At 35.3% G+C, this 16,678-nt stretch overlaps 3 protein-coding genes across 3 annotated transcripts; 2 read left to right on the top strand and 1 right to left on the bottom strand.

The window, feature by feature from the left end:
* The first annotated feature begins 904 nt into the window (after nt 1-904).
* On the top strand, nt 905-3,764 carry LOC110757227 (putative pectin methylesterase CGR2). The gene is made up of 6 exons (XM_021958797.2): nt 905-1,066; nt 1,618-1,769; nt 2,105-2,183; nt 2,538-2,912; nt 3,007-3,062; nt 3,260-3,764. The coding sequence occupies exons 2-6, from the start codon at nt 1,647-1,649 to the stop codon at nt 3,410-3,412; spliced, it is 786 nt and encodes a 261-aa protein (XP_021814489.1). The 5' UTR covers nt 905-1,066; nt 1,618-1,646; the 3' UTR covers nt 3,413-3,764.
* A 537-nt stretch (nt 3,765-4,301) lies between these two features.
* TBL13 (TRICHOME BIREFRINGENCE-LIKE 13) lies at nt 4,302-7,184 on the top strand. Its single transcript, XM_021958798.2, has 6 exons — nt 4,302-4,913; nt 5,307-5,484; nt 5,633-5,773; nt 6,264-6,384; nt 6,498-6,632; nt 6,857-7,184. The coding sequence occupies exons 1-6, from the start codon at nt 4,496-4,498 to the stop codon at nt 7,118-7,120; spliced, it is 1,257 nt and encodes a 418-aa protein (XP_021814490.1). The 5' UTR covers nt 4,302-4,495; the 3' UTR covers nt 7,121-7,184.
* Nucleotides 7,185-7,774: 590 nt separating this feature from the next.
* Nucleotides 7,775-12,740, bottom strand: LOC110757229 (branched-chain-amino-acid aminotransferase 6-like). Its single transcript, XM_088245305.1, is given in 12 exon segments — nt 7,775-8,123; nt 8,212-8,324; nt 8,469-8,521; nt 8,524-8,563; nt 8,827-8,943; nt 9,185-9,280; nt 9,412-9,543; nt 9,658-9,834; nt 9,955-10,138; nt 10,217-10,300; nt 12,008-12,107; nt 12,518-12,740. Coding segments are annotated over 11 exon segments (1,161 nt in total). The 5' UTR covers nt 12,058-12,107; nt 12,518-12,740; the 3' UTR covers nt 7,775-8,008.
* Between the last annotated feature and the right edge of the window lie 3,938 nt (nt 12,741-16,678).

The following is a 16,678-nucleotide window of genomic DNA, read 5'->3' as shown; positions in this document are numbered from 1 at the left end:
GTTGAGACCAAATTCTTGTTAATGATCTGGTTAAATCATATTGGACCGATATTGGGTCCCACTCCATGTTATCACGTTGGGTTTGGTTGCACTTATATGAAGGTTGCAGCCAATACTATTTTTTTTATAAAAAATATTTTTAAAAGAGTAATGGATAGACCTATTTTTTATATTTCTACTTCTAATTTTCAAATATTTTTAATTTAACTGGGTTGCATTTATTTTTTTCAGTTTAAACTTGCAATAAAAAAAGAGTAATGCTACTCTTATCACATTCTCATACCACCTTACGTGACAGATGAAGTGGACATCCATATCAATTAAAAAATGTCAATAAATTATAAAAGAAAAGAAAATGTTAAATTAATTTAATTGATGTGGTTGTCCAACTCATCTGTCATATAAGATGATATGAGAATGTGATATACAAATGTGGTAAGAGTAGCATTATTCAAAAGGAAATGATAAGAAAAAATCAAATAAGTCATACGCCACTGACCCTGAGAGATGTAGGCTAAGCTGACAAAAAAGATATCAATTTTCTCAAATTGTTTATGATAAAAAAAAAATGTGCTCAAATTATTTTCCATGATACTCATTTTTATTGTTTACTTTTGTGGAAATTCTAAAAACAATATTTATAATAATATGTTAAAAAAATGTATATATACGAATGATATTGAAGGAGAGGAAATTCAAAACGCATGATCTCAAATCCAAAAAATTTACAAAAATAAATAGATACCTCTTATTTATTTTCTTCTTTCGAATAAGAGCTTTTTTTATTTTAAACACACAAGTTGTATTGTATAGAGGGTCGGTGCATATTAAATTACTGTTTTTGGTGAAATGAGTTTATTGAATTATTTAATATTTAATATAGATGTGGACAGTGGACAGTGGACACAAGTGGTGTAGGACTTGCAAGTGTATGGCGCTGACAACTAGAAACTAAATCGGTTCCAAACACACTCTGCGAGCTAAAGAGTAAAACCAGGGCTCCCGCACAGATCTGAATCGCGCTCTAGATCTCCTATCCCAGCTTTTCCCGCTGCATTCTCCTGAGGTTACTCTCTCTCTCATTATTGCCCTTTGCTCTGCTTTTTCGGCTTTTAGATCCATTTCTTTGAATGGGACAGAGTGATTTTATCCACAAATTAAGTTTCTTTACTGCTTTATCGATCTGAATTTGAATTCTTGTCTTCATTTTCTTTCCGAAGATTGGCCTTTTGTGATTGTGTTGTTGAGTTCTTATTGATTCCGTGGCTGCTTGGATATCTGGGTTGGTCTTATGTTCACAAATTTTGAGCTGTACATGCGTGTTTCACTGGAATTTTGCTCAATCACGCCAGCTTTTTGAGTAGTAATGATAAATTCGTTAAGATGGTATTTGAAATGCAGAAGAAAAAAGGGTTATGGGTTTGGTAGATTTATGTAAGAGTTTGAATTGACGTTTGGAAAGAAGATCTCTTTGTGGCATTGTCATGATGGTTGATGCCAATTTAATTGGATTATATGAAAATTTTGAGATCAATGAGTAGAGGACAGTTAGAAAAATGATTCAACACAAGGCATTTGGAAACCTGCTAATCGAAGTTTTGTTTCAACTTATGCTAGATTTTGCAGGCTCGCTACTTAATAAAATCATGTCAAGGAGGCCAGTAAATCCTGCTAGACGCATTGGCGACGGTGGAAGCATCCCATTTGTGGGTGTTGTGCAGTCCAAAGCACGCTCATCGCCACTACTGTCTATAGGGCTTGTGCTTGTGGTACTTTCCATTACCATTCTACTTCCATTGCATCGGTATTCTTTAGGAGCATGGTGTTAACATTGATAATCCTAGCATAACCAAAAAATAATACTTGGTAGTTGAGCACGAACTGATGACTAAATTGTGTGCTTCCATCTTAGAAATGAATTCTGTTAGTAATATTGTCACTGAACAAGATTGCACTAACAGGTTTAGCTTCAATACAAAACTAACAAGTGTGAACTTTGAAATTTCAGCAATGAATTCTCTTAGTAATGTTGTCACTGAACATAATTACACAAACAGGTTTCGTTTCGATACGAAAGTACTGAGTATTAACTTTTGAATTTCAGGGTGCAATTCTTCTTGTCTGCTATGCTTTCAGCGGGTCAGGTGGACGGAGCGGTAAAGAGGCTGTGATTAAACTTGAAGGTATATTTCCTGACCTGTTCTTTTGTCCAGTCTCCATTTCTCTAAAACATTTTGGTTATTGAATGCAATAGTTTGCGTGATTTATTAACATGGGTTGTTAGAATTCTATATTGTCTTTCCAAAATTCTCAACATCTCCGAGCTTGTATATCTCTGTACGGTTAAATTGAGTGGATCTATCAAATTTTGTGGTATGAATTCAGTTGTTTCAAACTATGTGAATGTTATGCATTGCGAACTTTTGCGATGAGAGATTGTTGGTTCCCTCAATTTTATTATTTTACTGTTAGCATGCAGGTTTTCTGAGGTAGAGGAACTTGTTTACAGTTTTACAATCTCTCATATTTACATGCAGGTGGTGCTTCGTGCACATTCGAAGTTCAGAGAGCAATACCTATACTAAAGAAAGCATATGGTGATAGCATGAAGAAGGTGTTGCATGTGGGCCCTGACACCTGTTCAGTGGTATCTAAATTATTAAAAGAGGAGGATACGGAAGCCTGGGGTGTGGAACCATTTGACTTAGAAGATGCTGATGCAAATTGCAAGAGTCTTGTGAGCAAAGGCATTGTGCGTGCTGCTGATATAAAGTTTTCTCTGCCTTATCGGCCAAAATCATTTTCTCTCGTAATAGCATCAGATGCGTTAGATTACTTGTCTCCAAAGTACCTCAACAAAACTCTTCCAGAGCTGGCGAGGGTATCTGCTGATGGTGTTGTTATATTTACTGGTAAATGATCCTGCCCTTAATAGATTATACAAACCATACTTGATAGTAACCGATCTCTTGGAATTTTTATGTACTTATCATTTCCATTTTGTAGGTTATCCAGGTCAGCATAAAGCTAAAGTTGCAGAGCTATCCAAATTTGGCCGTCCAGTAAGTGATTAATGTTTCTGATATTCCGAATTTTCTTAGTTTCCCAGTCATTGATGACAATTGATACATATAAACTAAATTGATTCTCAGTTTTCATTTGCTTGCTTTGGTTGTATGGATGTGGCAAGTTTAACTTCCTGATGTATAGCTTTACAAAGTTAAATATAGAGAAATGAAGCAATGATTTTCTTTTGAAGGCCAAATTGCGAAGCTCGTCCTGGTGGATAAGGTACTTTGTTCAAACTAGCTTAGAAGAGAACGAAGTAGCCTCAAAGAAGTTTGAACAGGCTGCACTAAAGAAATCTTACACACCTGCTTGCCAAGTTTTCCACCTCAAGTCATACCATTAAGAATCACAGCTTTGTAACTTTGTTCGATCAGCCTGTTGGTGAAACATCGGCTATATACGTCTTCAGTGCCCAAAGGGTAAGTTCATATTTTGTGGGAACATAGAGCCCCATTGTGTGATCGATTATGACACAGGATCTTCTGACTTATGTGTGTTGGGGAAGTGAGTTCTAGTGAATTGGCTTTCATCCTCACTATATATTCTTTTACAATGATGTAATTTCTCCCCAACATTGCTGCTTCTTCTTGTTGTTGGTGTTGTTGCAGTGATATATATTTGTTAGTACACTAGATCTATTTTTGTTTATTATATTTATAAAACAAAAACAATCTCTCAGTGATTAATTTAGTTAAGGATGTCATCTTCTGCCACTTAGATAAATGCGTTGTTAGCCCATCATTTGGCATTTGTACTTGTTGATTATACTGTGTGTGTTGGTGTTAGATTATCTCGAAATTTCAAAATATGCACCATACTTGTGGAGGAGAGATGAACGCGTTTAACTATATCCAAAAACGAGACGCATGAAAATCAATCAAAAGAGCACTACGCTCAAAATAGAGAATGCTCTTTCTCATTACCTAAAAATAGCACGACCTGAACTTACTATAGAGAATGGCGAATTCTAAACTATTTGTTATGGTTGTTAGGGTTATACAAGCGATAATCTAAATTAATTTTTTTATACAAGTGATAATCTAATGAATTCTAAATTATTTGTTAGGGTTATATAAGCGATAATCTAAATTAATTTTTTATACAAGTGATAATCTAATCGATTCTAATCTACGATAGAGGGGTATCAAACTCAATTACATAAGAATAGACATACTATCACGATTCATGACCAATTAGCTTAATTAACGCTTGTACTAAAAAAAGTTTTAGTATTTAAAATAACTTCAAATTGTTGTATAATTGTCATTAAATTGAACATGGTGGTGATATAATTGTCATTAACTTGAAATTACCTAAGGAAATTAATTATAGAGAACACAAAAGAAAAAAAAAAGAGCAACGTGAGGTTTTTATGAGTTGCCGGTTAGGCTTCAACCTGCGCCAAAATCATCGACGACAGTGAAGCATGGCCTCAAGAGAACACTCTCAGCACCAAAACCAGACGACAAGGAAAGTTCCACTCTTTCCTCTTCTCTCTCTCGCTTGCTTCGTTTCGATCTTCGCCGTCCTCTCCTCCATTAGAAAGACCTCCATTCCTTCGCGACCTCACAGCACGAGCTTCGAGTTCCGAAGGAGCCCGGGATCCGGCCGAAGGAACCCGGGAGAGTCGTGCGACTTCTCGGATGGAAGGTGGATCTACGACCCGAATCAGTCTGCTCGGTACAACAATACCTGCAAGGAGATCTTCAAAGGCTGGAATTGTATTTCCGGCAACAAATTCAACGGCCGGGAGCTCGTCAAGTGGAGATGGCAGCCCAAGCATTGTGATCTCCCGCTATTCGATCCGGTTAGGTTTCTTCAGATGTACAGAGACACCAGCATTGGTACTCTCTCTCTCTCTCTCTTCCTCTGTTTATTTGCGTGTTGGTTGTTGAAGTTATTTAGTCCATGATGTGAAGTTATTGTCTGTTTGGATGCTGAGAAAGCGCGTGAAAACTTACATTTGAAGCTAGGGGAAGTCATAAACATATAGAAATCCGGAATTTTTAACTTTTAATTGACTTGATTGAGTGCAGTGAAGACCATTGTTTCCTTGGTTACCGATTTTTCTAATTGACTTAATTAAGTAAAGGTTTTAGTTTTATTAGACACTTAAATTTGGTACTTAGTTTGATTATACCAAATGCGATATGATGAGATGATTTGAAGGACTTTGTGGTTCACTTATACTGAATCCGTTGTTGTATATAAGACCTTATGAATGTTCTACAGTGCAGGGTTTGTCGGTGATTCGTTGAACCGGAATATGTTTGTTTCGCTTTTCTGTTCTCTGAAACGAGTGTCAAGTGAGGTTAAGAAGTGGCGACCAGCTGGTGCTGATCGCGGGTTTACATTTCTTCAGTATAATCTTACCCTTGCATATCATCGAACAAACCTTTTGGCCCGTTATGGTAGGTAAGCTATGTTTGCAACTATGTTGATGGCTATTTGCTACTTTATTAGATGAATAGATGGGGAACTGAGTTACATCTTGCACATGTTAAGGTCCGGTTTTCATCTATTTATTAGGACACTTAGGGTTGTTATGTTTTGTTTGATGCAGGTGGTCTGCCAATGCTAATGGTGGGGTGCTGGAATCTCTTGGATATAAAGAGGGTTATAGAGTTGATGTTGACATTCCAGACAGTACATGGGCAGAAGCTCTAAGCTTTCATGACATTCTGATCTTTAACACAGGGCACTGGTACTTACTATGTTATTGCTTATTCATGAGTTTTTTGAATGTGGCTGATACAATTTTTTCTTTTCTTTTCATGATGTGATTACAATAAGTCTGTGTATCATAGGTTCATAGTTAGTGATCACAAGACTAGTATCCTAGTATCGACAATCATATCCAATTTAGGTGCACCAATGGAGAGGAAGAAAACTTTGATGTAGGGTAACCGTATTAGTAAAATAGAAAAGAACAGAAATTTGAAAACTTCCTTGAAGTTTGTTAATTTGCCCACGAAAAAAATCAGGAACTAGAGTTTCTATGATCTAATTTGAAAACTTCCTTGGAGTTTGGTTGCTGTCTTCAAGAAGTTATGAGCAGCCATTTAAATAGGCTAAAAATCCATAGGTACAAGGTAAGAGCACGTTTCAAAAATAAATAACAGACGAGTTAGGAAATTTCATGCCTCTCTCAATTTTGCTGACTATGCATTTACTTTTTTGGTTCTTATAAACAGGTGGTGGGCTCCTTCAAAGTTTGACCCTACAAAGTCACCCATGCTTTTCTTTGAAAAGGGTCAGCCTGTGCTTCCTCCCGTACTCCCTGATGTTGGCCTTGATATGGCTCTGAAACACATGGTTGGTTTAATCTTAAGATGAAATACTTAGATTATTTTTAAATTTTATGTTTCATAAGAAATTAAGAGGAAGTATTCTCGTGGTCATGTTTTTAATAGATTCATCCATTGTAGGTAATGTTTGTGGAGAACAGAATGCAGCCAGGTGCAATAAAATTCTTTCGCACTCAATCACCTAGGCATTTTGAAGGGGGTGATTGGGAACAAGGTGGTTCTTGTAACCGGGAAAAGCCTTTATTGCCAGTGCAGGTGAGTTGCAGGACACGATCATGAGCTGATTGAATGTTATGTTTTGTGTATTTTTTGTTTTGACACAATGAATGTTCAGTTTAGATAATTGAGCTAAACTTTCATTTCATAAAGCAACGATTGATATCTGAGCACACACCCCTTTACTTTCTTCTGTTTTGTTTCAATTTCTTGTACGTAACATCAATATATATACATGTTTAAAGTCATGGTTTGCTTTTCAGGTTGAAAAACTCTTCTCTGTGAAGAACAATGGGACAAATGTGGAGGCACGCCTGGTCAATCAACACCTTTATAAGGTCCTCAAAGGGTCGGGTTTCCATATTTTGGACATAACCCACATGAGTGAGTTCAGAGCAGATGCCCATCCATCCGCAGCCGGTGGAAAGAAGCACGACGATTGCATGCACTGGTGCTTACCAGGAATAACAGATACTTGGAATGACTTGTTCATAGAGCAGCTAAATACTGTTAAATTTAGAAGTTAATCAATTATTTTCATGTTGAGATTTTTCATTTGAAATGTCAACTTTCACAGCACATACCATCTTATTCTTAATGCTACCCGTTTGAAATCCACATAAATGTTGCATGCAGAGGAGGCAACTGTGGTTAGCTCGTCAGGCCCTGCGGCCACAGCTTTGATGGCTTTGCCACCCAAGCCATGGTAGCCAGAGCAATGGGTAATTCTATTAGCTTGTCTTTTAAATTAATTTTGTTGTAACAATAAATTTATAATTGGGAATTTTATTAAAATGGGGGTGGAGGGAGCAAAGGGTACTTTTATTTGTACCGATTGCATTCTTTTTATAAAAATCAATAGAAAGAGAGAACTCGAACTTGAGACGCCTCTTAACATTGAGAGGAGATATACTACTAGATGACCCTTGATGATAAATCCCTTCCACTATCAACATGGACAAGGTTAACCCAAATCTAACCCTGAATTTGAAAAAAATTATTACCCCCAAACCTCAATTAAGGCTTTATGAGAAGGTTGTGAATGAAAAATATTCTCAAATTATTTTTGGGTTATACTGTCTTTTTTTAAAAAATCTTACGAATCAATCAAATTGCATCACCCTCAAACTACTCATCATCTAAACAGTGGTATTTTCCCTCAAATAGTTCTACTTTGCAGATTTTCGTTCAAATAAGAGCACACGCCAAAACAAATATTTGTCTCTCAAAACTCATACAAACCTAACCATCGAATTCACCTTAAGTAGAGCATCTTTGTTTGCCTCTGTGGGTATTGAGGCCAAGGAAGATGGAATTACCACAACAATGAGCAAAACCCTAACAATTGACACTACTAACTATCTATTTAACTGAAGAAAACCAAAAAAGAGAGCAAACTTGGCACAAGGAGGTTCTCAATTGATCTCCATGGTCCATCCCTTCTTGTCTTCCAGACGACCTGTTTGAATTCCGGTTATCACTTCATACAGTTTCTGAGATAGTGCTCCTTTTCCTGTCTTGTATTCAACCCTGTAATGAAGTGACATCCCCAAATTAAAAACCATATGAAGCCATATAGATATTGATCAAAAAAAGAAAATTTTGATGCACTCTGTACCGTTTATCTTGATAAGTTACAGCACCAATTGGAGTCACAACCACAGCAGTTCCTGTGCAGAAAGCTTCGTCAGCTTCAAGCAAATCCTCCACGGGGATTACACGTTCCTCCACCTGTTCCGAAAAAGAAGAAGTTGAAAACATGCTTGTTCTAAAAGTGTGTTCTGAAAAATCGACAAAATTAATTCACCACAAAAATAAAATCTATAGACTTCAAGCTTATTGATTGGATTATCATGACTGAAGAGCACTTATAACCTGGTAGCCAAAATCACGGGCAATGTTGATGATGCTTTTACGAGTAATTCCAGCAGAACAGTTCCATCTATTGTTGGAGTTGAAATTACATTACCCTGCAACAAATAAACAGTTTTGTAAACTTTCTCAGGTTTTGGAAGTGAAATTGGCGATGAATTAAGTTGACATGAGATTTTCATTTGAGACAAGGTTGATCGTGTTAATCTGACGAAAGATATTAAAAAAATAAATATTCTCTCTGCAAATATTATCTTCTGAAAGCTAGACAGCAGAAGCTGCTTATAATATTGGTGATGCATACCTGAGATGCTCAGTCTAGTTGGAAAATAATAAACAGTTAAAAACTCATTGGCATTACCTTCAGAATGAAAATATTACATGCTGTAATCTCCTCAATGTATTTTCCAGTTAAAGAATCCAGGAACAAGACATCAGAGAACCCTTTGGCCCTTGCTTGCTTTTGTGCTAGGTAAACCTACAAACAAAGCCAGAAAGTGAACAATTTTACACAATCAATATCTACAGTAATCAATTCAAATTGATGAATTTTGTTGATATGTTAGCCTCATTCTGTGTTAAAGATCAGCAGCAATCTAGTCATTAAGTCTAAGTGGTTATGAGATAAGTTTCTTTATATTCATGGGAACACACACAACTCAGAAGAAGCAACTAATTTTGCCATCAGAAAAAATAAAATCCATATAAGTTATACTTACAGGTGAGTAGTTGGTGATGGATTTGACACCTCCAGTTCCACCGGGAGTAGCTCGATGGAGTTTATCCTCAACGTACAAGTTGAGTGCTGCCCGGCCCTGTCACATACACAACAACAACCACAAACTAAGTATTCGACCAAAAAAAAACTGCAAAACTGAGTATCAGAAATTAGCCTAACCTCATCATATCTTGCTGACACACTGTTTAATGGTTTTGCTCAACTCACCTTGTGATAACTACCTACAGGAGAAGCAAATATTAGGAATGTGTATTCTGGCGCTGGCCCCACGCCAAGAACAGATCCACTTCCCATGAGCAACGGCCTAAGATACAGTGTTCCTTTCCCAGTAGGGGGTACCTATACATGTACATATTTAAGTGACCAAGAAGCAGATTTCAGCATTTATGAACACTCTTGTGCAAACCATATTGAAAACCAGAAGTGCAGGATCTAAAGCGAAAATGAGGCTACCCAACGCTTATTGGCAAGGACTGTTCGCTTTACAGCATCAAGGAATTGCTGAGGAGATGGAGATGGCATGCACATTCTCTCTGCACCCATCTTCATTCTTAGAGCATTCTCTTCAGGCCGAAACAGCAGAAACCGACCATCTTCTGTCCTGTTAGCCTTAAGGCCTTCGAATAATCCCTGATCATGGCACCACCACATATATTTATGTGACCAAAAGTTGGATACACAAAAAATAAGAAATGTGACAGAACAAGCTATACTTAATTATTAAATTGTTACTGCTTAGTGCTAATTAACCTGTCCGTAATTCAAAACACCAGCAGATGGGCTGAGCTCAATGTTTCCATAGGGAGTTAGATGGCCTTGTGAAAACTCATCTCCTTTGGAACACTTCATGGTGTACATGTAATCAGTTGGAACTACTCCAAATTCAAGTTCATCCCAGTTCACATCAGCATACTTTCCATGATCTGCATCATGACTGCACATTTTCATAGAGAAAGAAAGAATTAATATCTAACGAATAAGAGATAATTAACACTAAGAACCAGTTAATTACCTTCGGATAGAATCAGAAGTTGTTTGCAAACCAGGAGAAGGCATAGCTGCAAACTTTAGTCTGGAAATCAATGCAGAACAACGTCTGAAACTAGACAAATGATCTTTGTATTAATAATTTTTTGGTCTTCTTGGTAGTTGGTATTAATAATTATATGTAGTGCCCTAGGAATCTCATGTGAGCAAGTTGATATCACAATGAACAAGATATAAATTATAGCTGACACCCTAGTTTTTATAATTGTTTGACCAATCAATGTACCCCTAAAATATTAAAAAAGAAAAAGAAAAAGAAATTGGAAGAAGAAGAAGAAGAAACCAAATATATATATGATAGAACATCATTATGCTACAAAAGAAAAGGATCAGAAATATAGAAATTAATAATTAAATGTAGATTCAGAAGAAAATGAACAAACATTGTGAGATAGAGAGTGAGAGATTGTATGATACGTACGAACTGGAGACTGCTGACAAAAAAACTGGGGAGGAGATAATGCAAGCAGGTTATGAATGCTTTTCTTATATATCTTATAAACCCTACTGTATGTGTGTTTTATTTTTGTTTTAATTACAGCTATGAAAATGATAATTTCAAATACACTAATAAATAAGTAATTAGCTGTAATTATTAATTATGAAACACTAATAATCTATCAATTTTGGCTAGGAGACTGTCCCCTCCTGTTTTGTTTTTTCCCTTTTTTCGACATTTAGAATTAAGTAACTCATGTAACCCTTTTTCTTTCCAAAATCCTGTATCCTCTTTTCTTATAGATTAGGTCTTTTGAGAAAGCCTAGAAGTCAAAAACTGACCTTATTTCGGGTTTTTTTTATAAATAATAATTTGTTTTATTTGACTTCTCAAACTACCCTTTTTGCTGCTGTTAGGTACATTGCATGCTATTATGCATTATTATTAAGGCATATAAACAATTAAACTGTATTTAAGTACGTTGTACACAGTGATGCATGGCTTAGTTGAAATGAAGATGGGTAAATTTTTCTTCTCAAGTAAACACCAATACATTTAGGTGCATCAATACATTTTTACTTTTTTTTTTTCTCTTGTTTCTCTATCTTTTGTCTCTTAACACTGACACAAACAAACCTATTCATCTCTGGTTCACCTAAAGCTTTTGTCACTGCAAGATTATGGAAGAAAGAATCTAAAAGAAGTTAAAGTAGCTTCTTTGTTTGTCTCTGGGGAAGGAAGATGGAATTGCCGTAACAATGTGCAAACTTTTCATCTGCTTCATGACTGCACTTAATTTCATCCACAAATAAAGATGGGATATGATTTCCCCACTCCCCTTTTCTCCACTTACACTCCCTTTTACTTTTTAATACTTTTTAATCAATTTTGTTTTTTCTCTTTCCTATTCTACCCTTACCCTACATTAATTTTTTTTTACTTCACTTTTATATTAATTATTTTTCTTTATACTTAATTTTCCAACTTGCACTCCATTTTCAGTATTATTTTTTTTCCTTTAATCGAGTAAGAAATTAAGTTTTTTTTTTCTTCCCTTTAATATTAAAAATGTAGTGTAAGTTGGAAAATTAAGTATAAAGAAAAAGAAATAATATAAAAGTGAAGTAAAAAAGAAATTAATGTAGGGTAAGGATAAAATAGGAAAGAGAAAGAACAAAATTGATGAAAAAGTATTAAAAAGCAAAAGGGAGTGTAAGTAGAGAATAGGGGAGTGGGGAAATCAGCCCCATAAAGATATGTATAAGAGATAAAATTAACAGAGCTTAACACTATGTATATATAAATCATATAAATCACCCTTGAACAGCAGATTCAGAAATTGCTTGCAGAGCAGGGAAAGGAGGCATGGCTGCAAATTAATGCGGGATAAAGTCTTACACCAGCTGCAAAAAAGAAACTGATCACACTTCGTCAGATTGTTAATTTTAAAATTGAGTAAGTAATTTATGAGAGAACACCATTTTTGGTGAGAAATGTATTTAGAAAAGGTTTTGTGTGAGTTGGGTTTTGTTTCAAACAGTTGTGTTCTTTTTGCTTGCAAAAAGGTAATCAGAAGAATTTTTTTCTTATAAAAAATAGATTTAACATTTTGGTACCTTCAAAAGGGTGAAGAAGTGGGAAGAATGAATTTCCAAAGTAAAATAATAAAATTAAACTACAAAACTAATTTATTTATCTAATTTTGTCTTCTGAATCAGAACTACAAAAATAATTAACTTAAAAGTAGATTCAAAAAAATGAACAAACATTTCTTAACAGAATATGCAAATGAGCGAGAATGTGTGTGAGAGAGAGTATGGTACTTACAAACTGGAGAGACTAGAAACAAATTGGCGGGGCTTGCGTGCAAACAGCCGAAGGATGCTATCTTTTATATGGAGCAACTGTACACCAACTAGCCTTTGCTATAATTTGATTGGAAAATATCTCATCTTCCGCTGAATGCGAGCACGATATATATTTTTGATGAATTCGAAAACAATAACTCAAACGCTAGCAAAGAAAAGTCTTTGGAGAAAAAAGAAAAGAAAGGTTAGCAAAATGGAAAGCTACTAATGATTATAATGATTAACACTAATAAATTCGGATTAAGAGCCGCACATTCTTTTATTAGAAAAGTTGATATAGATCCAAATTCCTATCGAGTAGTTGGGTTTAATCCTCGGATTTGGTGACTTTGATCCAAGTCCTTTGACTTTTGTGACATATAGAATTACATTCCTTTTTAAATATTTTTTGATGTAATCTTTTTATTATTTTATTTTTAAAATCATTTTTTGTTCCAATGTTGCCCCTTATGACTTGAATCTCTCGAGTAATAATCATTTATGTCATATTGCCTATTGCATAGGTATATATATGTTTTTTCTTTCTTCATATTTTCGACAATATGTGTCTTTTAAATGATGAAAAAGTCAATTGCCGGTCCCATTTTGGTTTCAATTTTCAATGTTTTCAATGAAATAGCCCTTTATAATAATTCTCATTTTCTTATTTGTTAAAGATAAAGTTGAGGCCCCCTTTACACATATATACATAGGTTTAAAAAAAAAATTTGGGCCCCCTTCAGCTGTGGGCCCGGGCTGTAGCCCTGGTGGCCCTTGCCCAAGGCCGGCTCTGAGTAGGTGCAGCACAATAAGAGCCCTTCTTCACTTTTTAATTTTATTTTCATGATTTTTTTATATATAGAAATATCTAATTATTCTTGTAAATTACAAGTTACAGCCTCGGATAAAAAGCCTAGGTCTCCCAACCAATGCTCACCAGCTTCCAAAACCCAATTATTTTACATACACACAGGGAGCCCAAAAAATGGGAGACCTGGGTTTCCTCAACAAGAAGTAAATAAAGAGTAACTTCATTACATCTCATTTGTTGGCTTCCATTTTATGAATGTTTTCATGACTTGAACACCAAAACTGTACACATCTCCTCTCGTTGAAATTATTTCTTCCATTCCATCCCAAATTCTGCAAATGTGGAATTATTGTCGTGAACTCAACTGCCATAATATATTTATGTATATATGCATATACATCAAGACAAAACAAAGCATGATGTGCCAAAGAGTGGGAAACATGATAGCAACCTCGTGGACTAAATTGGCAGGCAGTTAAATGCCGTGCAGGGCAAGCCGTCCTCAGCCTCGGCACAGCCCGGACTTGACTTGTAGTAAAGGAACGATGGAAAATAATGGAGCAAGGACTTGACTTGTAATAACGATGGAAAAGAATGGAGCAAGGAAAATAACAGAGTGACGATTTCGCCCAGACCCAGGCGCTCGAGCGGCAGGAGACGCGGGTCCCCAACCGAGTAGACAGGACCCATAAAACCACTCTAACGAACACCACAGCTTCTATAAAGGCCCTCTTCACCAGTAGTTCTGCAACCTGCAGTCCACGAGCATCCCCAAATGATATAAAATTATTTGAAGGAAAATCTTATATAATGATATTATTAACGTTTCTATCTATTTTTCGACAAAGAAGTTTTAAATTCGAATCTTCTCTTTCCTTTTTTTTTTTTTGTTGGTAAATACCACGAGGTGTCCCCACACCCAAAGGGTGGGATTAATCCCCGCTCGGGATTTGGCTTGCCCCTGGCCACAAAGTGCTTCCAACGGATTTCAAACCCCTGCCATTAAGGCACCAGGTAGCTCGCCAATTAGAGGTGGCAATTTGTCAATCGCACCACACCTTGTGGTTAAATCTTCTCTTTTCACATAAAAAGAAAAAGAAATATTCTTTAATTATATATTTTTTATTTTGTACAAGTTATATTGGGAGAATGGGGAATCGAACCTATAAAATCCATGTAGGGTTGCTCTTAACCACTTGAGTTACAACACCTTGCATACTTTAATTATGCTTATTTAGTCAAATGTTTCATAATTGTTATAGGATTATACACGTCAAATGTAGCACCTCCTTTCATACATTAATTAATACATCATAAATTGGCTAGAATCATAATTAATATTTTAGAAAAGTTGATATAGATCCAAATTCCTATTAAGGAGTTGGATTTAATCATCGGATTTGGGGACTTTGATAAAAGTCTTTTGACTTTTGTGCCACATAGAATTACATTTCTTTTTTAATATTTTATAATGTAATATTTTTAAAATCATTTTTTGTTCCAATGTTGCCCCTTATGACTTGAATCGGGTAATAGTCATTTATGTCATATTGCCTATTGCTTATTGCATAGGTATATATATGTCTTTTCATATTTTCGACAATGTGTAATAGTATTTTATGTACCTTTTTTTTTATAGGTAACATATGATTTTATTTTATCTATTTTTGCATCTGACTTATAGGTAGTCTTCTAATTTATGTTTCTAACTTATAGGTAACACAATTTATCACTAAGTATTTTTCGTTGCTAATAATAACACTATTTACCTGTATGTTAGGTACATAATTTAATATGGGTGCTTGTCTGATCGATTGGTATAATATGTGGGTCTTTACTTTTTTTTATTGTGTCGATTTTACCTTTTTAGGTAAATAAGGAAAACACATTGAAAATCTAAATTTAATGCAGTATTTCCTTGTAATTGAATTCCAGAATTTAAATTTTAAATTCTTTCTTTGATAATATTCCTAATATATGGATAAAATATATGGATGGGGTGAGTACTAAACCCGATGACAGTTAATCGTTTTTGACCTAAATCTAAAAAGCCCTTCTTTTATCAATAAAATGCTTTCGGCCTTCTTTCAAAAAAAAGAAAAAAAAAAAGAGAACTAAATATAATCCAAAAGCACTTTCAAAATCCGCTGGCTGAGAATCCTCCCATTAAGATAAGTATTGTAAAAGTGAACGTGAAGAAGTTTATGTAAGAAAAGATGAAGGCATGCCTTCATTTTTCAACCCAAATGGCTCCATTTCTTAAAATAAAAAATAAAAAAAATAAAAAAATTATATATATATATAAAGCAAACTAAATTGACGCTTCGGATTTTCTAACGTCAGTTTTGAGGGCTCAACATTTTGAGTTGAAAATACATATAGGATGGCTTAAAACACCAAAAGCATAAAGTCTGCGTTTTGAGTAGTCAAGAGTATTACGATAATACAAATAAAACACGCCAAGGGGATTGACCTGTACAGTTCAGAACGTAAAAGCAGAGAAAAACACAAAGTATTTTACGTGGTAAAACCCCACCTCTGGGGAAAATCCACTGGACTCCTCAGTCCAAAACAAATCCACTATAGAACGATGATTACAAGAAGTACTCACACACTTATCCTAGACACATTCTAGATAATGTTTACTGACTTCTTCATAACTCAACTTCTATCACGGGATGATCTTTCGACACTTCTTATGTTGAACGCAATACTGGTCACGATTGCTTCAAGCTCACCGGAGTTCTTCCAACTCTTCGTATGTTAAATCCGATGCTGGTCACGATCGATTCAAGCTCACCGGAGAAAAACTGCCACAACTGTCTTTGTGCCCTCAACCGTATGAGTCACTAAACATGCAAATGAATGCAATATGAATGAATAAAGTGTTTGATAAATCACCAAGTAAACATGGAACACTTGATGATTTATCTCAAATAAACATGCAGTTTTCTGGAACATTTAAGCACCCAAAAATATTGTTCAAAAGCTGTAAAAAATAAAGAAGACAAAGGTCTTGTTTTATAGGCTTTTTGTTCCACCAAAAGAGTAACCACACGTTTGATCAGTTCATAATTGTATATCATTTTGTACCCCTCTAGCTTATGATTTGGTTATGTTATTGAGTTAAACTTGTGCATTTAATCCCTTTTCTGTTTATCATTCAGTTCATTGGGCCTTAGATAGCAATGGTGGCTTTGGATAGGAAAAGATGCAAAATGGTGCAAAAACGAGCAGACTGAGTTAACAATTTGTTCGGCCTTAACTTCCTCCTCCCAACATGTATTGGCCCAATTAATATGTGGTTGGAAAGAACAGATTCTGAACTGC

The sequence above is a fragment of the Prunus avium genome, chromosome 8, assembly GCF_965620075.1.
Source record: "Prunus avium chromosome 8, drPruAviu1.hap1.1, whole genome shotgun sequence".
In the NCBI taxonomy this organism is placed as follows: domain Eukaryota; kingdom Viridiplantae; phylum Streptophyta; class Magnoliopsida; order Rosales; family Rosaceae; genus Prunus; species Prunus avium.
Note: the sequence above shows the minus strand (reverse complement) of the source record. Positions and strands in the feature narration are given on the sequence as shown.